Source organism: Lissotriton helveticus, chromosome 8 (genome assembly GCF_964261635.1).
Source record: "Lissotriton helveticus chromosome 8, aLisHel1.1, whole genome shotgun sequence".
Lineage (NCBI taxonomy): Eukaryota > Metazoa > Chordata > Amphibia > Caudata > Salamandridae > Lissotriton > Lissotriton helveticus.
The window spans coordinates 424317543-424330937 of record NC_136069.1 but is presented as its reverse complement, the minus strand read 5'-3'; the positions used below and the strand labels follow the sequence as shown (position 1 = coordinate 424330937).

The window sequence follows — 13395 nt, the reverse complement described above, 5'->3', positions numbered from 1 at the left end:
TGGCGGCCTGCCGACCGGCAAGCCTTCCTTGGCGGCCTGCCGACCTTGCAGACATTTTACTTTTTCTTTCTTTTTTTTTTACAAAACACAGGTACAGAGTGTCAGCAAACACTGCCACAGCAGTGCGGACTTCGAGACACTCTGCTCTATGGGCGCCGTGCGATTCATAACAAAGCCTCATTAACAAAGTAAATGGTCTTATAAAGACCTATGAAGTACTCGGTGTGGGGCTGTGTGTGCCCGGGAAGCTGGGGTGAAGTGACCGATTGTGACAGACAGAGGGAGACAGAGGGAGGGAGGAAGACAGAGGGAGGGAGGAAGACAGAGGGAGGGAGGAAGACAGAGCGAGGGAGGGAGGGAGACAGAGCGAGGGAGGGAGGGAGACAGAGCGAGGGAGGGAGGGAGACAGAGCGAGGGAGGGAGGGAGACAGAGCGAGGGAGGGAGGGAGACAGAGGGAGGGAGGGAGGAAGACAGAGGGAGGGAGACAGAGCGAGGGAGGGAGGAAGACAGAGGGAGGGAGACAGAGCGAGGGAGGGAGGGAGGAACACGGAGGGAGGGAGGAACACAGAGGGAGGGAGGAACACGGAGGGAGGGAGGAACACAGAGGGAGGGAGGAACACAGAGGGAGGGAGGAACACAGAGGGAGGGAGGAACACAGAGGGAGGGAGGAACACAGAGGGAGGGAGGAACACAGAGGGAGGGAGGAACACAGAGGGAGGGAGGAACACAGAGGGAGGGAGGAACACAGAGGGAGGGAGGAACACAGAGGGAGGGAGGAACACAGAGGGAGGGAGGAACACAGAGGGAGGGAGGAACACAGAGGGAGGGAGGAACACAGAGGGAGGGAGGAACACAGAGGGAGGGAGGAACACAGAGGGAGGGAGGAACACAGAGGGAGGGAGGAACACAGAGGGAGGGAGGAACACAGAGGGAGGGAGGAACACAGAGGGAGGGAGGAACACAGAGGGAGGGAGGAACACAGAGGGAGGGAGACAGAGCGAGGGAGGGAGACAGAGCGAGGGAGGGAGGAACACGGAGGGAGGGAGACAGAGCGAGGGAGGGAGGAACACGGAGGGAGGGAGACAGAGCGAGGGAGACAGAGCGAGGGAGACAGAGCGAGGGAGGGAGACAGAGCGAGGGAGGGAGGGAGGAACACGGAGGGAGGGAGACAGAGCGAGGGAGGGAGGAACACGGAGGGAGGGAGACAGAGCGAGGGAGGGAGGAACACGGAGGGAGGAACACGGAGGGAGGGAGACAGAGCGAGGGAGACAGAGCGAGGGAGACAGAGCGAGGGAGACAGAGCGAGGGAGACAGAGCGAGGGAGACAGAGTGAGGGAGACAGAGCGAGGGAGACAGAGCGAGGGAGACAGAGCGAGGGAGACAGAGCGAGGGAGACAGAGCGAGGGAGACAGAGCGAGGGAGACAGAGCGAGGGAGACAGAGCGAGGGAGACAGAGCGAGGGAGACAGAGCGAGGGAGACAGACAGAGCGAGGGAGACAGACAGAGCGAGGGAGACAGACAGAGCGAGGGAGACAGACAGAGCGAGGGAGACAGACAGAGCGAGGGAGACAGACAGAGCGAGGGAGACAGACAGAGCGAGGGAGACAGACAGAGCGAGGGAGACAGACAGAGCGAGGGAGACAGACAGAGCGAGGGAGGGAGACAGAGCGAGGGAGGGAGACAGAGCGAGGGAGGGAGACAGAGCGAGGGAGGGAGACAGAGCGAGGGAGGGAGACAGAGCGAGGGAGGGAGACAGAGCGAGGGAGGGAGACAGAGCGAGGGAGGGAGACAGAGCGAGGGAGGGAGACAGAGCGAGGGAGGGAGACAGAGCGAGGGAGACAGCGGAGGGAAACAGCGGAGGGAAACAGCGGAGGGAAACAGCGGAGGGAAACAGCGGAGGGAAACAGCGGAGGGAAACAGCGGAGGGAAACAGCGGAGGGAAACAGCGGAGGGAAACAGAGGAGGGAAACAGAGGAGGGAAACAGAGGAGGGAAACAGAGGAGGGAAACAGAGGAGGGAAACAGAGGAGGGAAACAGAGGAGGGAAACAGAGGAGGGAAACAGAGGAGGGAAACAGAGGAGGGAAACAGAGGAGGGAAACAGAGGAGGGAAACAGAGGAGGGAAACAGAGGAGGGAAACAGAGGAGGGAAACAGAGGAGGGAAACAGAGGAGGGAAACAGAGGAGGGAAACAGAGGAGGGAAACAGAGGAGGGAAACAGAGGAGGGAAACAGAGGAGGGAAACAGAGGAGGGAAACAGAGGAGGGAAACAGAGGAGGGAAACAGAGGAGGGAAACAGAGGAGGGAAACAGAGGAGGGAAACAGAGGAGGGAAACAGAGGAGGGAAACAGAGGAGGGAAACAGAGGAGGGAAACAGAGGAGGGAAACAGAGGAGGGAAACAGAGGAGGGAAACAGAGGAGGGAAACAGAGGAGGGAAACAGAGGAGGGAAACAGAGGAGGGAGAGAGGGAGAGAGACAGAGGGAGAGAGACAGAGAGAGAGACACACAGTGAGTGAGAGGGAGAGAGAGAGGGAGAGAGAGAGAGAGAGAGAGAGAGAGAGAGAGAGAGAAGAGAGGGGAGCGAGATGGAGAGAGAGAGAGAGGAGTGAGGGGAGAGAGATGGAGAGAGAGAGAGAGAGGGAGGGAGACAAAGAGAGAGGGAGGGAGAGATCGAGAGGGAGGGAGAGAGAGAGAGAGCTAGAGAGAGAGAGAGAGAGAGAGAGTGAGAGAGAGAGCGAGAGAGAGCTAGCTAGCGCGAGACAGAGAGAGAGAGAGAGAGAGAGAGAAAGATGTGTGTATGCCGGGACTGGTGGCTCAGTGGACAAAGGCGTCCGCTGCAGGGGCCTGTGTTCAACCTCATGGTCACTGTCTTTTTTTTGCTCTAGCCCCGCCCCCTCTCCTACTGATCCCACCCCCACCAGTGCGGCCCTCTGCCACAAACCACACTGTAAATTTGGCCCCCGAGAGAAAGTTTGTGAGCACCCATGCTTTAGATCTTCTTAATGCATGTCAGGTAGATTGGTAGTAGTGCGGAAAGCAGGCAGGATAATGTTTCTGCCTTTGAGTGCACAACCAAGGAAAGACAGGCTCAGGGTACCTTTTTAATGAGAACAGGGATTTCAAGTAATAGAGTGATGGAACTGCAACTGAACAGGAACCTCCTGACATCTTCGGCTTCTTGGCTACGCAGTGAGTGGTCACAGTGCAAGAGCATTACCAAAGCACAGAAGTTTATAAGTAGATCTGTTGTCAATAGGGTGAAAGACATGAGTAAGGTGATCAAAGAGGTCCATCCTCAATATCAGGCAGACTGTTGCATTGAAGGAGGCTTTGTGAGGGGGGGTACTTTGTAGGAATTCAGCATCTAACCTGGAGTTTACCAAAGCATGAAGTACTTCTTTTAAATCATTTTCCAATAAAAAGGTTTTTATCTCCCTGATAAGTCTGAGCTGATTGTTAGCATTCTTCACCATGTTGCTGATTAGATGCTTTTGTTAAGATGAGTTGATTGCCAAAAACGATTCAATCTAATTAGAGCTTTGAATAATAGTTGGAGAGCAGTATAAGATATTAGAAGACTTAAACGACTTTTTGGACTAAGGTAGAAGATGCATGAAGCACTTTGTTAGGAATACATTTGAGATGATGGGACAACATTCAAGAACATAAGCCATATCATCAGCATACTGCTAAGATGTGCCAGACTCTTGGGAAACTCCTTGGGGCACAGGAACTGGATTAGAAGGGGAGCTGTCAATTTAGTCTAGATATGGTTTAGAACAAAGTACATTCCCCCACAATGCCCACGCTGCCTTTTAATATGTGAAAAAGAATATTATGCTTGATGGTATCAAAGCTGACCGATAGGTCAAGTAGAAACAGAAAGAGTAAGTATGATTCAAAATGGACAGAGCGGCATCAATGATATGTAGAGCTGCAGTGTCAGTACTACCAGCTTTACAATGAGACATGATACAATTAAGGAGATTGTTTTTGTTGACCGATTACAAAGCTTTCAAGGATTTTAGTAAGGAATGGTCGACAAGAGACAAGGAAGGCGTTATAAAGTTTGCCCCAGCCTACAGTAGGTTGTGTGACGTTGTGAGACCGCTTGTGAAAGATTAATATGGTTAGACAAATTTGGGACAAGATATGATGGTAATTATTAGCCTCAAATATGTTTACTAGATGAACTCAGCAAGAATTTGAATATTATTCTTGCTCTGCCGTAGTAGTTACATGGCCCCACTTATTTATAGAAGTCTGTTACATTGCTCACACTTTATTACTGACACAGCATTTAATGCCAATGGCTGGAGTCCCCCTGATGAGGTAGTCTTTTGAGTTTGCAGCATTGTTTAATTAATCCTGCTGGTACTTGACAGAGCCAGCAGCATGCAGGTCTTCCACATTGATTTTCTTTATTTTATCATAGTAGAATATGCCACTACATGACAAACGGATACTTGCATAGACTAAAAAGGATACAGTTAATTTAAAATTGTTGACAAATATTTATATGCCCTGGGACTCAGCGTCCGCAAATTCACAATACTGCTGTGTCCAAACTGCTGAAATTTGTAATTTATTGTAATAAAACCTCAAAAACAGTAGCACGTGTTTAACAAACACCTCCCACAGAAGGCTCTGAGCATCAACGATACATAGAGAGAAGCTTTAAATTGTAGGATGTGAGATCAGATACATTTAAAATAGATTATAAAAACGTCACCGTACCTCAAGCTGGACTTTTTGTTCTAGGTTTTTATATGTTCTCTGCAATAGCTCTTTGGTTCCAAGAACTCCATACCACATCATATTCTTCGTTCGACTTCTGAAAATAAACCACATCTAATCACTCAATGTAGAAAGCAGTAATATAAATAAAATACAATGGAAATCCTTAAATGAAAGAATTCCATTTACAGGATCACAAGCCTACCTGCATTTTTCAGGATGCTCCTCTCGCTTATTATTAAATTCTAATGATATTTTTGCATCTAATCCAATTCCAAAGTAGTTGTTCATGACACACTTCTCTGAATAGCCTTCTCTGTGTGAAGACAAACATATCCATATATCACTTCTGTAAAGACATATATGATACTGCTCTTGAATATTTCTAAAGACTGTTGTAAAAACATTCCAATACTACATTACGTATATTCTGCATGTATAAACAGCACATACATTGACTTTTATTTACAACTGCAGTATCCATTTATTCACTAGGCATGTGAGCCCAGGCTACCAACTTCCAAAACACTTCTCTCTAGGTCAGAAGAAGTTCAAACTGTATGTATCACGAGCATAATCTAATCTTTGGTGCAAACATAGTGTGTCATTTACAAGACCTTTGCTTTTGTGAATTATACTTACAACCACAACAAGCATTGGAAATGCAATAGGTCTCGCATTAGAAAAGTTGGAGTTATTGGTCTTGTAAATGACATATTTTATTTATTTGTTGGTTTTTAAAATTGCTAAATTGATGGCTTTGTCATTTACAATGCCAATAGTTATAACTTTCGCGAATGTGACACCTATAGCATTTGGAATGCAACATGTTTTGTATTTACGTGACTTAGATGGCAGCTCTGGTCGTTAGGCCACATCTCTAGAGCAGGAGAGTGCAGCAGGGGAGAGAAGCACAGCAATGCAATAGGTCTCGCATTAGGAAAGTTTGAGCTATTGGTATTGTAAAGGACACATTTTTTATTTATGTGCTTGTTTTGAAAATAGCGAATTAATAGCTTTGTTATGTACAATGCCAATAGTTTTATCTTTCGCAAATGTGACACCTATTGTAACACAATATGTGTTGTGAGTGAGGGTGAGGGTGAGGGGTTGAGGGTGAGGGGTTGAGGGTGAGGGGTTGAGGGTGAGGGGTTGAGGGTGAGTGAGGGTGAGGGGTTGAGGGTGAGTGAGGGTGAGGGGGTGAGTGAGGGTGAGGGGTTGAGGGTGAGTGAGGGTGAGGGGTTGAGTGAGGGTGAGGGTGAGTGAGGGTGAGGGTGAGTGAGGGTGAGTGAGGGTGAGGGTGAGTGAGGGTGGGTGAGGGTGAGTGAGGGTGAGTGAGGGTGAGGGGTTGAGGGTGAGGGGTTGAGGGTGAGGGGTTGAGGGTGAGTGAGGGTGAGTGAGGGTGAGTGAGGGTGAGGGGTTGAGGGTGAGTGAGGGTGAGGGGTTGAGGGTGAGTGAGGGTGAGGGTGAGGGGTTGAGGGTGAGTGAGGGTGAGGGGTTGAGGGTGAGTGAGGGTGAGGGGTTGAGGGTGAGTGAGGGTGAGGGGTTGAGGGTGAGTGAGGGTGAGGGGTTGAGGGTGAGTGAGGGTGAGTGAGGGTGAGTGAGGGTGAGGGGTTGAGTGAGGGTGAGTGAGGGTGAGTGAGTGAGGGTGAGGCTGAGGGGTTGAGGGTGAGTGAGAGTGAGGGTGAGGGGTTGAGGTTGAGGGTGAGTGAGGGTGAGGGTGAGTGAGGGTGAGGGGTTGAGGGTGAGGGGTTGAGGGTGAGTGAGGGTGAGTGAGGGTGAGTGAGGGTGAGTGAGGGTGAGTGAGGGTGAGGGGTTGAGGGTGAGGGGTTGAGGGTGAGGGGTTGAGGGTGAGGGGTTGAGGGTGAGGGGTTGAGGGTGAGGGGTTGAGGGTGAGTGAGGGTGAGGGTGAGTGAGGGTGAGGGGTTGAGGGTGAGTGAGGGTGAGTGAGGGTGAGTGAGGGTGAGTGAGTGAGGGTGAGTGAGGGTGAGTGAGGGTGAGTGAGGGTGAGGGTGAGTGAGGGTGAGTGAGGGTGAGTGAGGGTGAGTGAGGGTGAGTGAGGGTGAGTGAGGGTGAGTGAGGGTGAGGGGTTGGGGGTGAGTGAGGGTGAGGGGTTGGGGGTGAGTGAGGGTGAGGGGTTGGGGGTGAGTGAGGGTGAGGGGTTGAGGGTGAGGGGTTGAGGGTGAGGGAGGGTGAGGGGTTGAGGGTGAGTGAGGGTGAGTGAGGGTGAGGGGTTGAGGGTGAGGGGTTGAGGGTGAGGGGTTGAGGGTGAGTGAGGGTGAGGGGTTGAGGGTGAGTGAGGGTGAGGGGTTGAGGGTGGGTGAGGGTGAGTGAGGGTGAGTGAGGGTGAGGGGTTGAGGGTGAGTGAGGGTGAGGGGTTGAGGGTGAGTGAGGGTGAGGGGTTGAGGGTGAGGGGTTGAGGGTGAGTGAGGGTGAGGGGTTGAGGGTGAGTGAGGGTGAGGGGTTGAGGGTGAGTGAGGGTGAGGGGTTGAGGGTGAGTGAGGGTGAGTGAGGGTGAGGGTGAGGGGTTGAGGGTGAGTGAGGGTGAGGGTGAGGGGTTGAGGGTGAGTGAGGGTGAGGGGTTGAGGGTGAGTGAGGGTGAGGGGTTGAGGGTGAGTGAGGGTGAGGGTGAGGGTGAGGGGTTGAGGGTGAGGGGTTGAGGGTGAGTGAGGGTGAGGGGTTGAGGGTGAGTGAGGGTGAGGGGTTGAGGGTGAGTGAGGGTGAGTGAGGGTGAGTGAGGGTGAGTGAGGGTGAGTGAGGGTGAGGCTGAGGGGTTGAGGGTGAGTGAGAGTGAGGGTGAGGGGTTGAGGGTGAGGGGTTGAGGGTGAGTGAGGGTGAGGGGTTGAGGGTGAGTGAGGGTGAGGGGTTGAGGGTGAGTGAGGGGTTGAGGGTGAGTGAGGGTGAGTGAGGGTGAGGGTGAGTGAGGGTGAGAGTGAGGGTGAGTGAGTGAGGGTGAGGGTGAGTGAGGGTGAGTGAGGGTGAGTGAGGGTGAGTGAGGGTGAGTGAGGGTGAGGGGTTGGGGGTGAGTGAGGGTGAGGGGTTGAGGGTGAGTGAGGGTGAGGGGTTGAGGGTGAGTGAGGGTGAGTGAGGGTGAGTGAGGGTGAGGGTGAGTGAGGGTGAGGGTGAGTGAGGGGTTGAGGGTGAGGGGTTGAGGGTGAGTGAGGGTGAGGGTGGGTGAGTGAGGGTGAGTGAGGGTGAGGGGTTGAGGGTGAGTGAGGGTGAGGGGTTGAGGGTGAGTGAGGGTGAGTGAGGGTGAGTGAGGGTGAGTGAGGGTGAGTGAGGGTGAGTGAGGGTGAGTGAGGGTGAGTGAGGGTGAGTGAGGGTGAGGGTGGGTGAGGGTGGGTGAGGGTGAGTGAGGGTGAGGGGTTGAGGGTGAGTGAGGGTGAGGGGTTGAGGGTGAGTGAGGGTGAGGGGTTGAGGGTGGGTGAGGGTGAGTGAGGGTGAGTGAGGGGTGGGGGGTGAGTGAGGGTGAGGGGTTGAGGGTGAGGGGTTGAGGGTGAGTGAGGGTGAGTGAGGGTGAGGGGTTGAGGGTGAGTGAGGGTGAGTGAGTGAGGGTGAGGGGTTGAGGGTGGGTGAGGGGTTGAGGGTGAGTGAGGGTGAGGGGTTGAGGGTGAGTGAGGGTGAGGGGTTGAGGGTGAGTGAGGGTGAGTGAGGGTGAGGGGTTGAGGGTGAGTGAGGGTGAGTGAGGGTGAGAGGGTGGGTGAGGGTGGGTGAGGGTGGGTGAGGGTGAGGGGTTGAGGGTGAGTGAGGCTGAGGGGTTGAGGATGAGTGAGGCTGAGGCTGAGGGGTTGAGGGTGAGTGAGGGTGAGGGGGTGAGGGGTTGAGGGTGAGTGAGGGTGAGTGAGGGGTTGAGGGTGAGTGAGGGGTTGAGGGTGAGTGAGGGGTTGAGGGTGAGTGAGGGGTTGAGGGTGAGTGAGGGTGAGGGGTTGAGGGTGAGTGAGGGTGAGGGGTTGAGGGTGAGTGAGGGTGAGGGGTTGAGGGTGAGTGAGGGCGAGGGGTTGAGGGTGAGTGAGGTTGAGGGTGAGTGAGGGTGAGTGAGGGTGAGTGAGGGTGAGTGAGGGTGAGTGAGGGTGAGTGAGGGTGAGTGAGAGTGAGTGAGAGTGAGGGTGAGTGAGGGTGAGTGAGGGGTTGAGGGTGAGTGAGGGGTTGAGGGTGAGTGAGGGGTTGAGGGTGAGGGGTTGAGGGTGAGGGGTTGAGGGTGAGGGGTTGAGGGTGAGTGAGGGTGAGTGAGTGAGGGTGAGTGAGGGGTTGAGGGTGAGTGAGGGTGAGTGAGTGAGTGAGGGTGAGTGAGGGTGAGTGAGGGTGAGTGAGGGTGGGTGAGGGTGAGTGAGGGTGGGTGAGGGTGAGTGAGGCTGAGGGGTTGAGGGTGGGTGAGGGTGAGGGGTTGAGGGTGAGTGAGGGGTTGAGGGTGAGTTAGGGTGAGGGGTTGAGGGTGAGTGAGGGTGAGTGAGGGTCAGGGTGAGGGGTTGAGGGTGAGTGAGAGTGAGAGTGAGGGTGAGTGAGGGGTTGAGGGTGAGGGGGTGAGTGAGGGTGAGGGGTAGAGGGTGAGTGAGGGTGAGGGGTTGAGGGTGAGTGAGGGTGAGGGGTTGAGGGTGAGTGAGGGTGAGGGGTTGAGGGTGGGTGAGGGTGAGGGGTTGAGGGTGAGTGAGGGTGACGTGTTGAGGGTGAGTGAGGGTGAGGTGTTGAGGGTGAGTGAGGGTGAGGGGTTGAGGGTGAGTGAGGGTGAGTGAGGGTGAGGGTGAGGGTGAGGGAGGGTGAGGGAGGGTGAGTGAGGGTGAGGGAGGGTGAGGGAGGGTGAGTGAGGGTGAGTGAGGGTGAGGGGTTGAGGGTGAGTGAGGGTGAGGGGTTGAGGGTGAGTGAGGGTGAGGGGTTGAGGGTGAGTGAGGGTGAGGGTGAGGGTGAGTGAGGGTGAGTGAGGGTGAGGGGTTGAGGGTGAGGGGTTGAGGGTGAGTGAGGGTGGGTGAGGGGTTGAGGGTGAGTGAGGGTGAGGGGTTGAGGGTGAGTGAGGGTGAGTGAGGGTGAGGGGTTGAGGGTGAGTGAGGGTGAGTGAGGGTGAGTGAGGGTGAGTGAGGGTGAGTGAGGGGGAGGGAGGGTGAGGGGTTGAGGGGGAGGGAGGGTGAGGGGTTGAGGGTGAGTGAGGGTGAGTGAGGGTGAGGGGTTGAGGGTGAGTGAGGGTGAGGGGTTGAGGGTGAGTGAGGGTGAGGGGTTGAGGGTGAGTGAGGGTGAGGGGTTGAGGGTGAGTGAGGGTGAGGGGTTGAGGGTGAGTGAGGGTGAGGGTGAGGGTGAGTGAGGGTGAGTGAGGGTGAGGGGTTGAGGGTGAGTGAGGGTGAGTGAGGGTGAGTGAGGGTGAGGGGTTGAGGGTGAGTGAGGGTGGGTGAGGGGTTGAGGGTGAGTGAGGGTGAGTGAGGGTGAGGGGTTGAGGGTGAGTGAGGGTGAGTGAGGGTGAGTGAGGGTGAGTGAGGGTGAGGGGTTGAGGGTGAGTGAGGGTGAGTGAGGGGTTGGGGAGGGCGAGGGTGAGTGAGGGTGAGGGTGAGTGAGGGTGAGTGAGGGTGAGTGAGGGTGAGGGTGAGTGAGGGTGAGGGGTTGAGGGTGAGTGAGGGTGAGGTAGGGTGAGTGAGGGTGAGTGAGGGTGAGGGGTTGAGGGTGAGTGAGGGTGAGGGGTTGAGGGTGAGTGAGAGTGAGGGTGAGTGAGGGTGAGGGTGAGTGAGGGGTTGAGGGTGAGTGAGGGTGAGGGTGAGTGAGGGTGAGGGGTTGAGGGTGAGTGAGGGTGAGGGGTTGAGGGTGAGTGAGGGTGAGGGTGAGGGTACATGCTTTTCACTTTCTTCAAAGGTTGTCCGTGCATCAAGGGTAGTTGACTGAACTTTAAGTATAATAATTGTACGTACTCTTCGGTGGCATTGAGCTCACACCCTCGAATGGTCTTCGGTAGTATTGTTTCCTGTAGAATTCTATTTCCTGCTTATAAAGCGCATGTCTCGGTCAGTATCAGCAAAGTGGTATGTGCATGTGAAAGTCGGAGAGTTGGAGGCGGTTAAGGAAAGGCAGAACATTCTGCAAAAGTAATGGGAAACCATTTTTATCTTGAAACTGTTTTTAACCGACAGTCTTTTATTCCTAATCATAGATGAGTGGGAGTAATACAGGGACTGGAGCAGCAGCGCCTCAGTTTGGATTGGTGTGGCAGGCAGGAGAAAGTCAGGAGAGGGAGGAGAGGGAGGAGGGGGAACTGCTTGCGAAATGAAATTAAAAGCGGCCGGCCGGGAAATGCTCTCGGTAGCATTCGTTTGAAGTGTGAAGCAGGGGGCGGGAGCAGCCTTTGATGTGCGGATAATTAGGGGAGGAGCAGCCAGGAGATCCAAGCTCGGGAACAGATGGCTGGCGATTTGGTGCTGTGCACGCGCATTTTAGGTCAATGCGCTTGCGCATTGACCTAAAAGCCACGGGCACAGCACCAAATCGCCACAGTTAGGTAAGCTTTGTTTAAAGCCCTATAGTCTCGCTTCTCTCAATGCGCATGCGCATTGATAGGTCACGAGACCTAAAAAGGTGGATTATGGTTTAAGTAACCAAATCCCAAATTACACAAGCAAAATTTGATGAATTTGGCAACCCTTAAAACCCCTTACAACTGAAAAACAGCCAAAGTTTAGGGGCGTAACACAGGCCCCCACAGCCCCCGGGTTGCTGGGGGAGGGGGGGTGGGGGGGGGCTCGTGCTCCAGTGGGCCCCTTAGTGAAGCCAGCATTTTTTGGTAAGTAATACCTCGCCATGGCCTCTTTATATTGGTGCGCAGATGTCATCGCCTCCGCGGCTGCGCGGTCTTCAGCCTTAGGGTGGGGCTGGCCTGGTGAACATAGTCATGCGCATCACGCAATTAAAAGTGCGCGCATGACTGGTGAGGTGAGGCATCACAGAGGCCGGAGATCACTGATAGGGACCGGGCTGCCACCGGACATAATTAATTAGTTCTAGCCCCTGGCTCGCCTTGCAGTCTTCCCTGTCTTCTGCCGCCCGCAGGTGAGTCTCCGACGCCTCCGAGGCGAGCCAGGAACAAGAAGTCCGTGTCAGAGGGTGGGGGTTGAAATTGGATGCATCGTGGTGCGGGCGGCCGGGGTTATGTAGTATAGGCCCTCGTTCCGTTCTGTGCAGTGCAGACCACGAAGATTGCTCAAGTTTGTGAGAGCGGGATGATGGTTGCAGCTTGTGCACCATCGCATGGCTGCAATAAATCAAACATTTTATTCATGATGACTGTCACCTTTGCAATCATCATGATAAAAATTTTGGACTTATTGCAGCCACGCGATGGTGCACAAGCCGGGCTGAAGACGGCTGGAATGCCAGAAACCGGTCCTCGGAAGCTTGTTTCCGGTCCAGGGAAGGCATGGCTTGGCAGTTCGGGCTGGACTGTTCCCATGAGGCACAGGGTCAGACTGATTTGCATATAGCCATGTCTAAACTGGGGTGGCAGAGTGGGCTAAAGAACGGTGATGGATCAAACCCAGATCTTTTGACTGGGTGTGAGTGTTTGATTGGTTCAGATGCTCCATCCATCACCACCCCCTTTTTGTACCGCACAAGCTGCAACCATCATCCCCGCTCTCCTTTCAGTCTCAGAAACTGCGCCCCCAGCGCCGTGAATTGCAAAGGGAGTGACATATTTCAGGACTGGAATCTGAGGAGGCAGGCGACCGGGCCGGTCAGCTCGCCCCGCGGTAATTAACCCATCACTTCAGCTCGCGGGCTTGAAAGCTGTAGTAAGGTCAATCTCCCTGGGCATGTATGCAGGCTGGAGATTGCCAGTGTCTCGTTTTGAGAGTCAGTGTTGGTGACTGAGACTCTGTGGCGCCTTCAACAACAGGAACACCATCTACCTCCTGTACAGGAGGCGGGCACATTGAAAAGGAAGGAGAGTCTTAGGAGACCGAGACATCTGCCTATTTAGCCGGTGTGCCACCCACTACTAGGTTTCTGTAAACAAGGCGCAAATGCGTGCGCGGAGCTCCTTAGAAAAGTTTCATAATTTAAAAGAGGCAGCAAAATCTGGTCTTAATGTCGTTTTTGTTTAATAGAGAACCACATATTTGGAACTGAAATAGACTTCTATGCAAATCCCATCAGATGTATTTATTGTTTTTCATAACACTGTGCATCGCCTTTCGGTTACTTCAGAGTACTCGGTATTTCATAAATGTACATATTTGTAATAACCTAAGAAAGAGCTAACTAATGTGTCTCTGGCATAAAGGATGATGAAATTAAAGACATGTTATCCCAATTCATTTACTGCCAGTTACTACCTGGAGTTCGAATTCACCCATTAAAAAAATCACTGCTGCCTCCTTATTTTTGCCCTCTTCTCTGCGCTAGGATACCTGTATAGTTAGCGGTGCATTACTAAACTGTTATTATATTGTAAACCGAACGTGAGCTACCCCTAACACAGCTACATCAGGCTTATAGAGTGAAAGTGCTATCTGAAAGACCTCGAATGGGGGCCCAAATTTGCTCCATCTCAATGTCCGGCCATTATCTTGCATTTAGATAAAACCACACACCGGTGCCGGTGGGCTGCAACTAGGTTTGTGCCTCAAAGAGTCTGAAACTGCCTTGGCGGTGGGCTCTGTAGTTTGGCGCCATAACGAAGGCCATGAATCC

General features: G+C 53.6%; 1 protein-coding gene across 3 annotated transcripts in view; it reads right to left on the bottom strand.

Annotated features, from left to right (window-relative positions):
• DGKH (diacylglycerol kinase eta) overlaps nt 1-13395 on the bottom strand; it is a 681607-nt gene that overhangs the window by 133786 nt on the left and 534426 nt on the right. For 2 of the 3 annotated variants that reach the window (XM_078657279.1, XM_078657277.1), the window contains exons 19-20: nt 4943-5086; nt 4738-4834 (exon numbers count right to left, since the gene is read on the bottom strand). In XM_078657279.1, the coding sequence (XP_078513405.1) occupies nt 4738-4834; nt 4943-5086 (241 nt within the window). The remainder of the gene's footprint in view (nt 1-4737; nt 4835-4942; nt 5087-13395) is intronic. The other variant, XM_078657278.1, reaches the window with a different exon arrangement.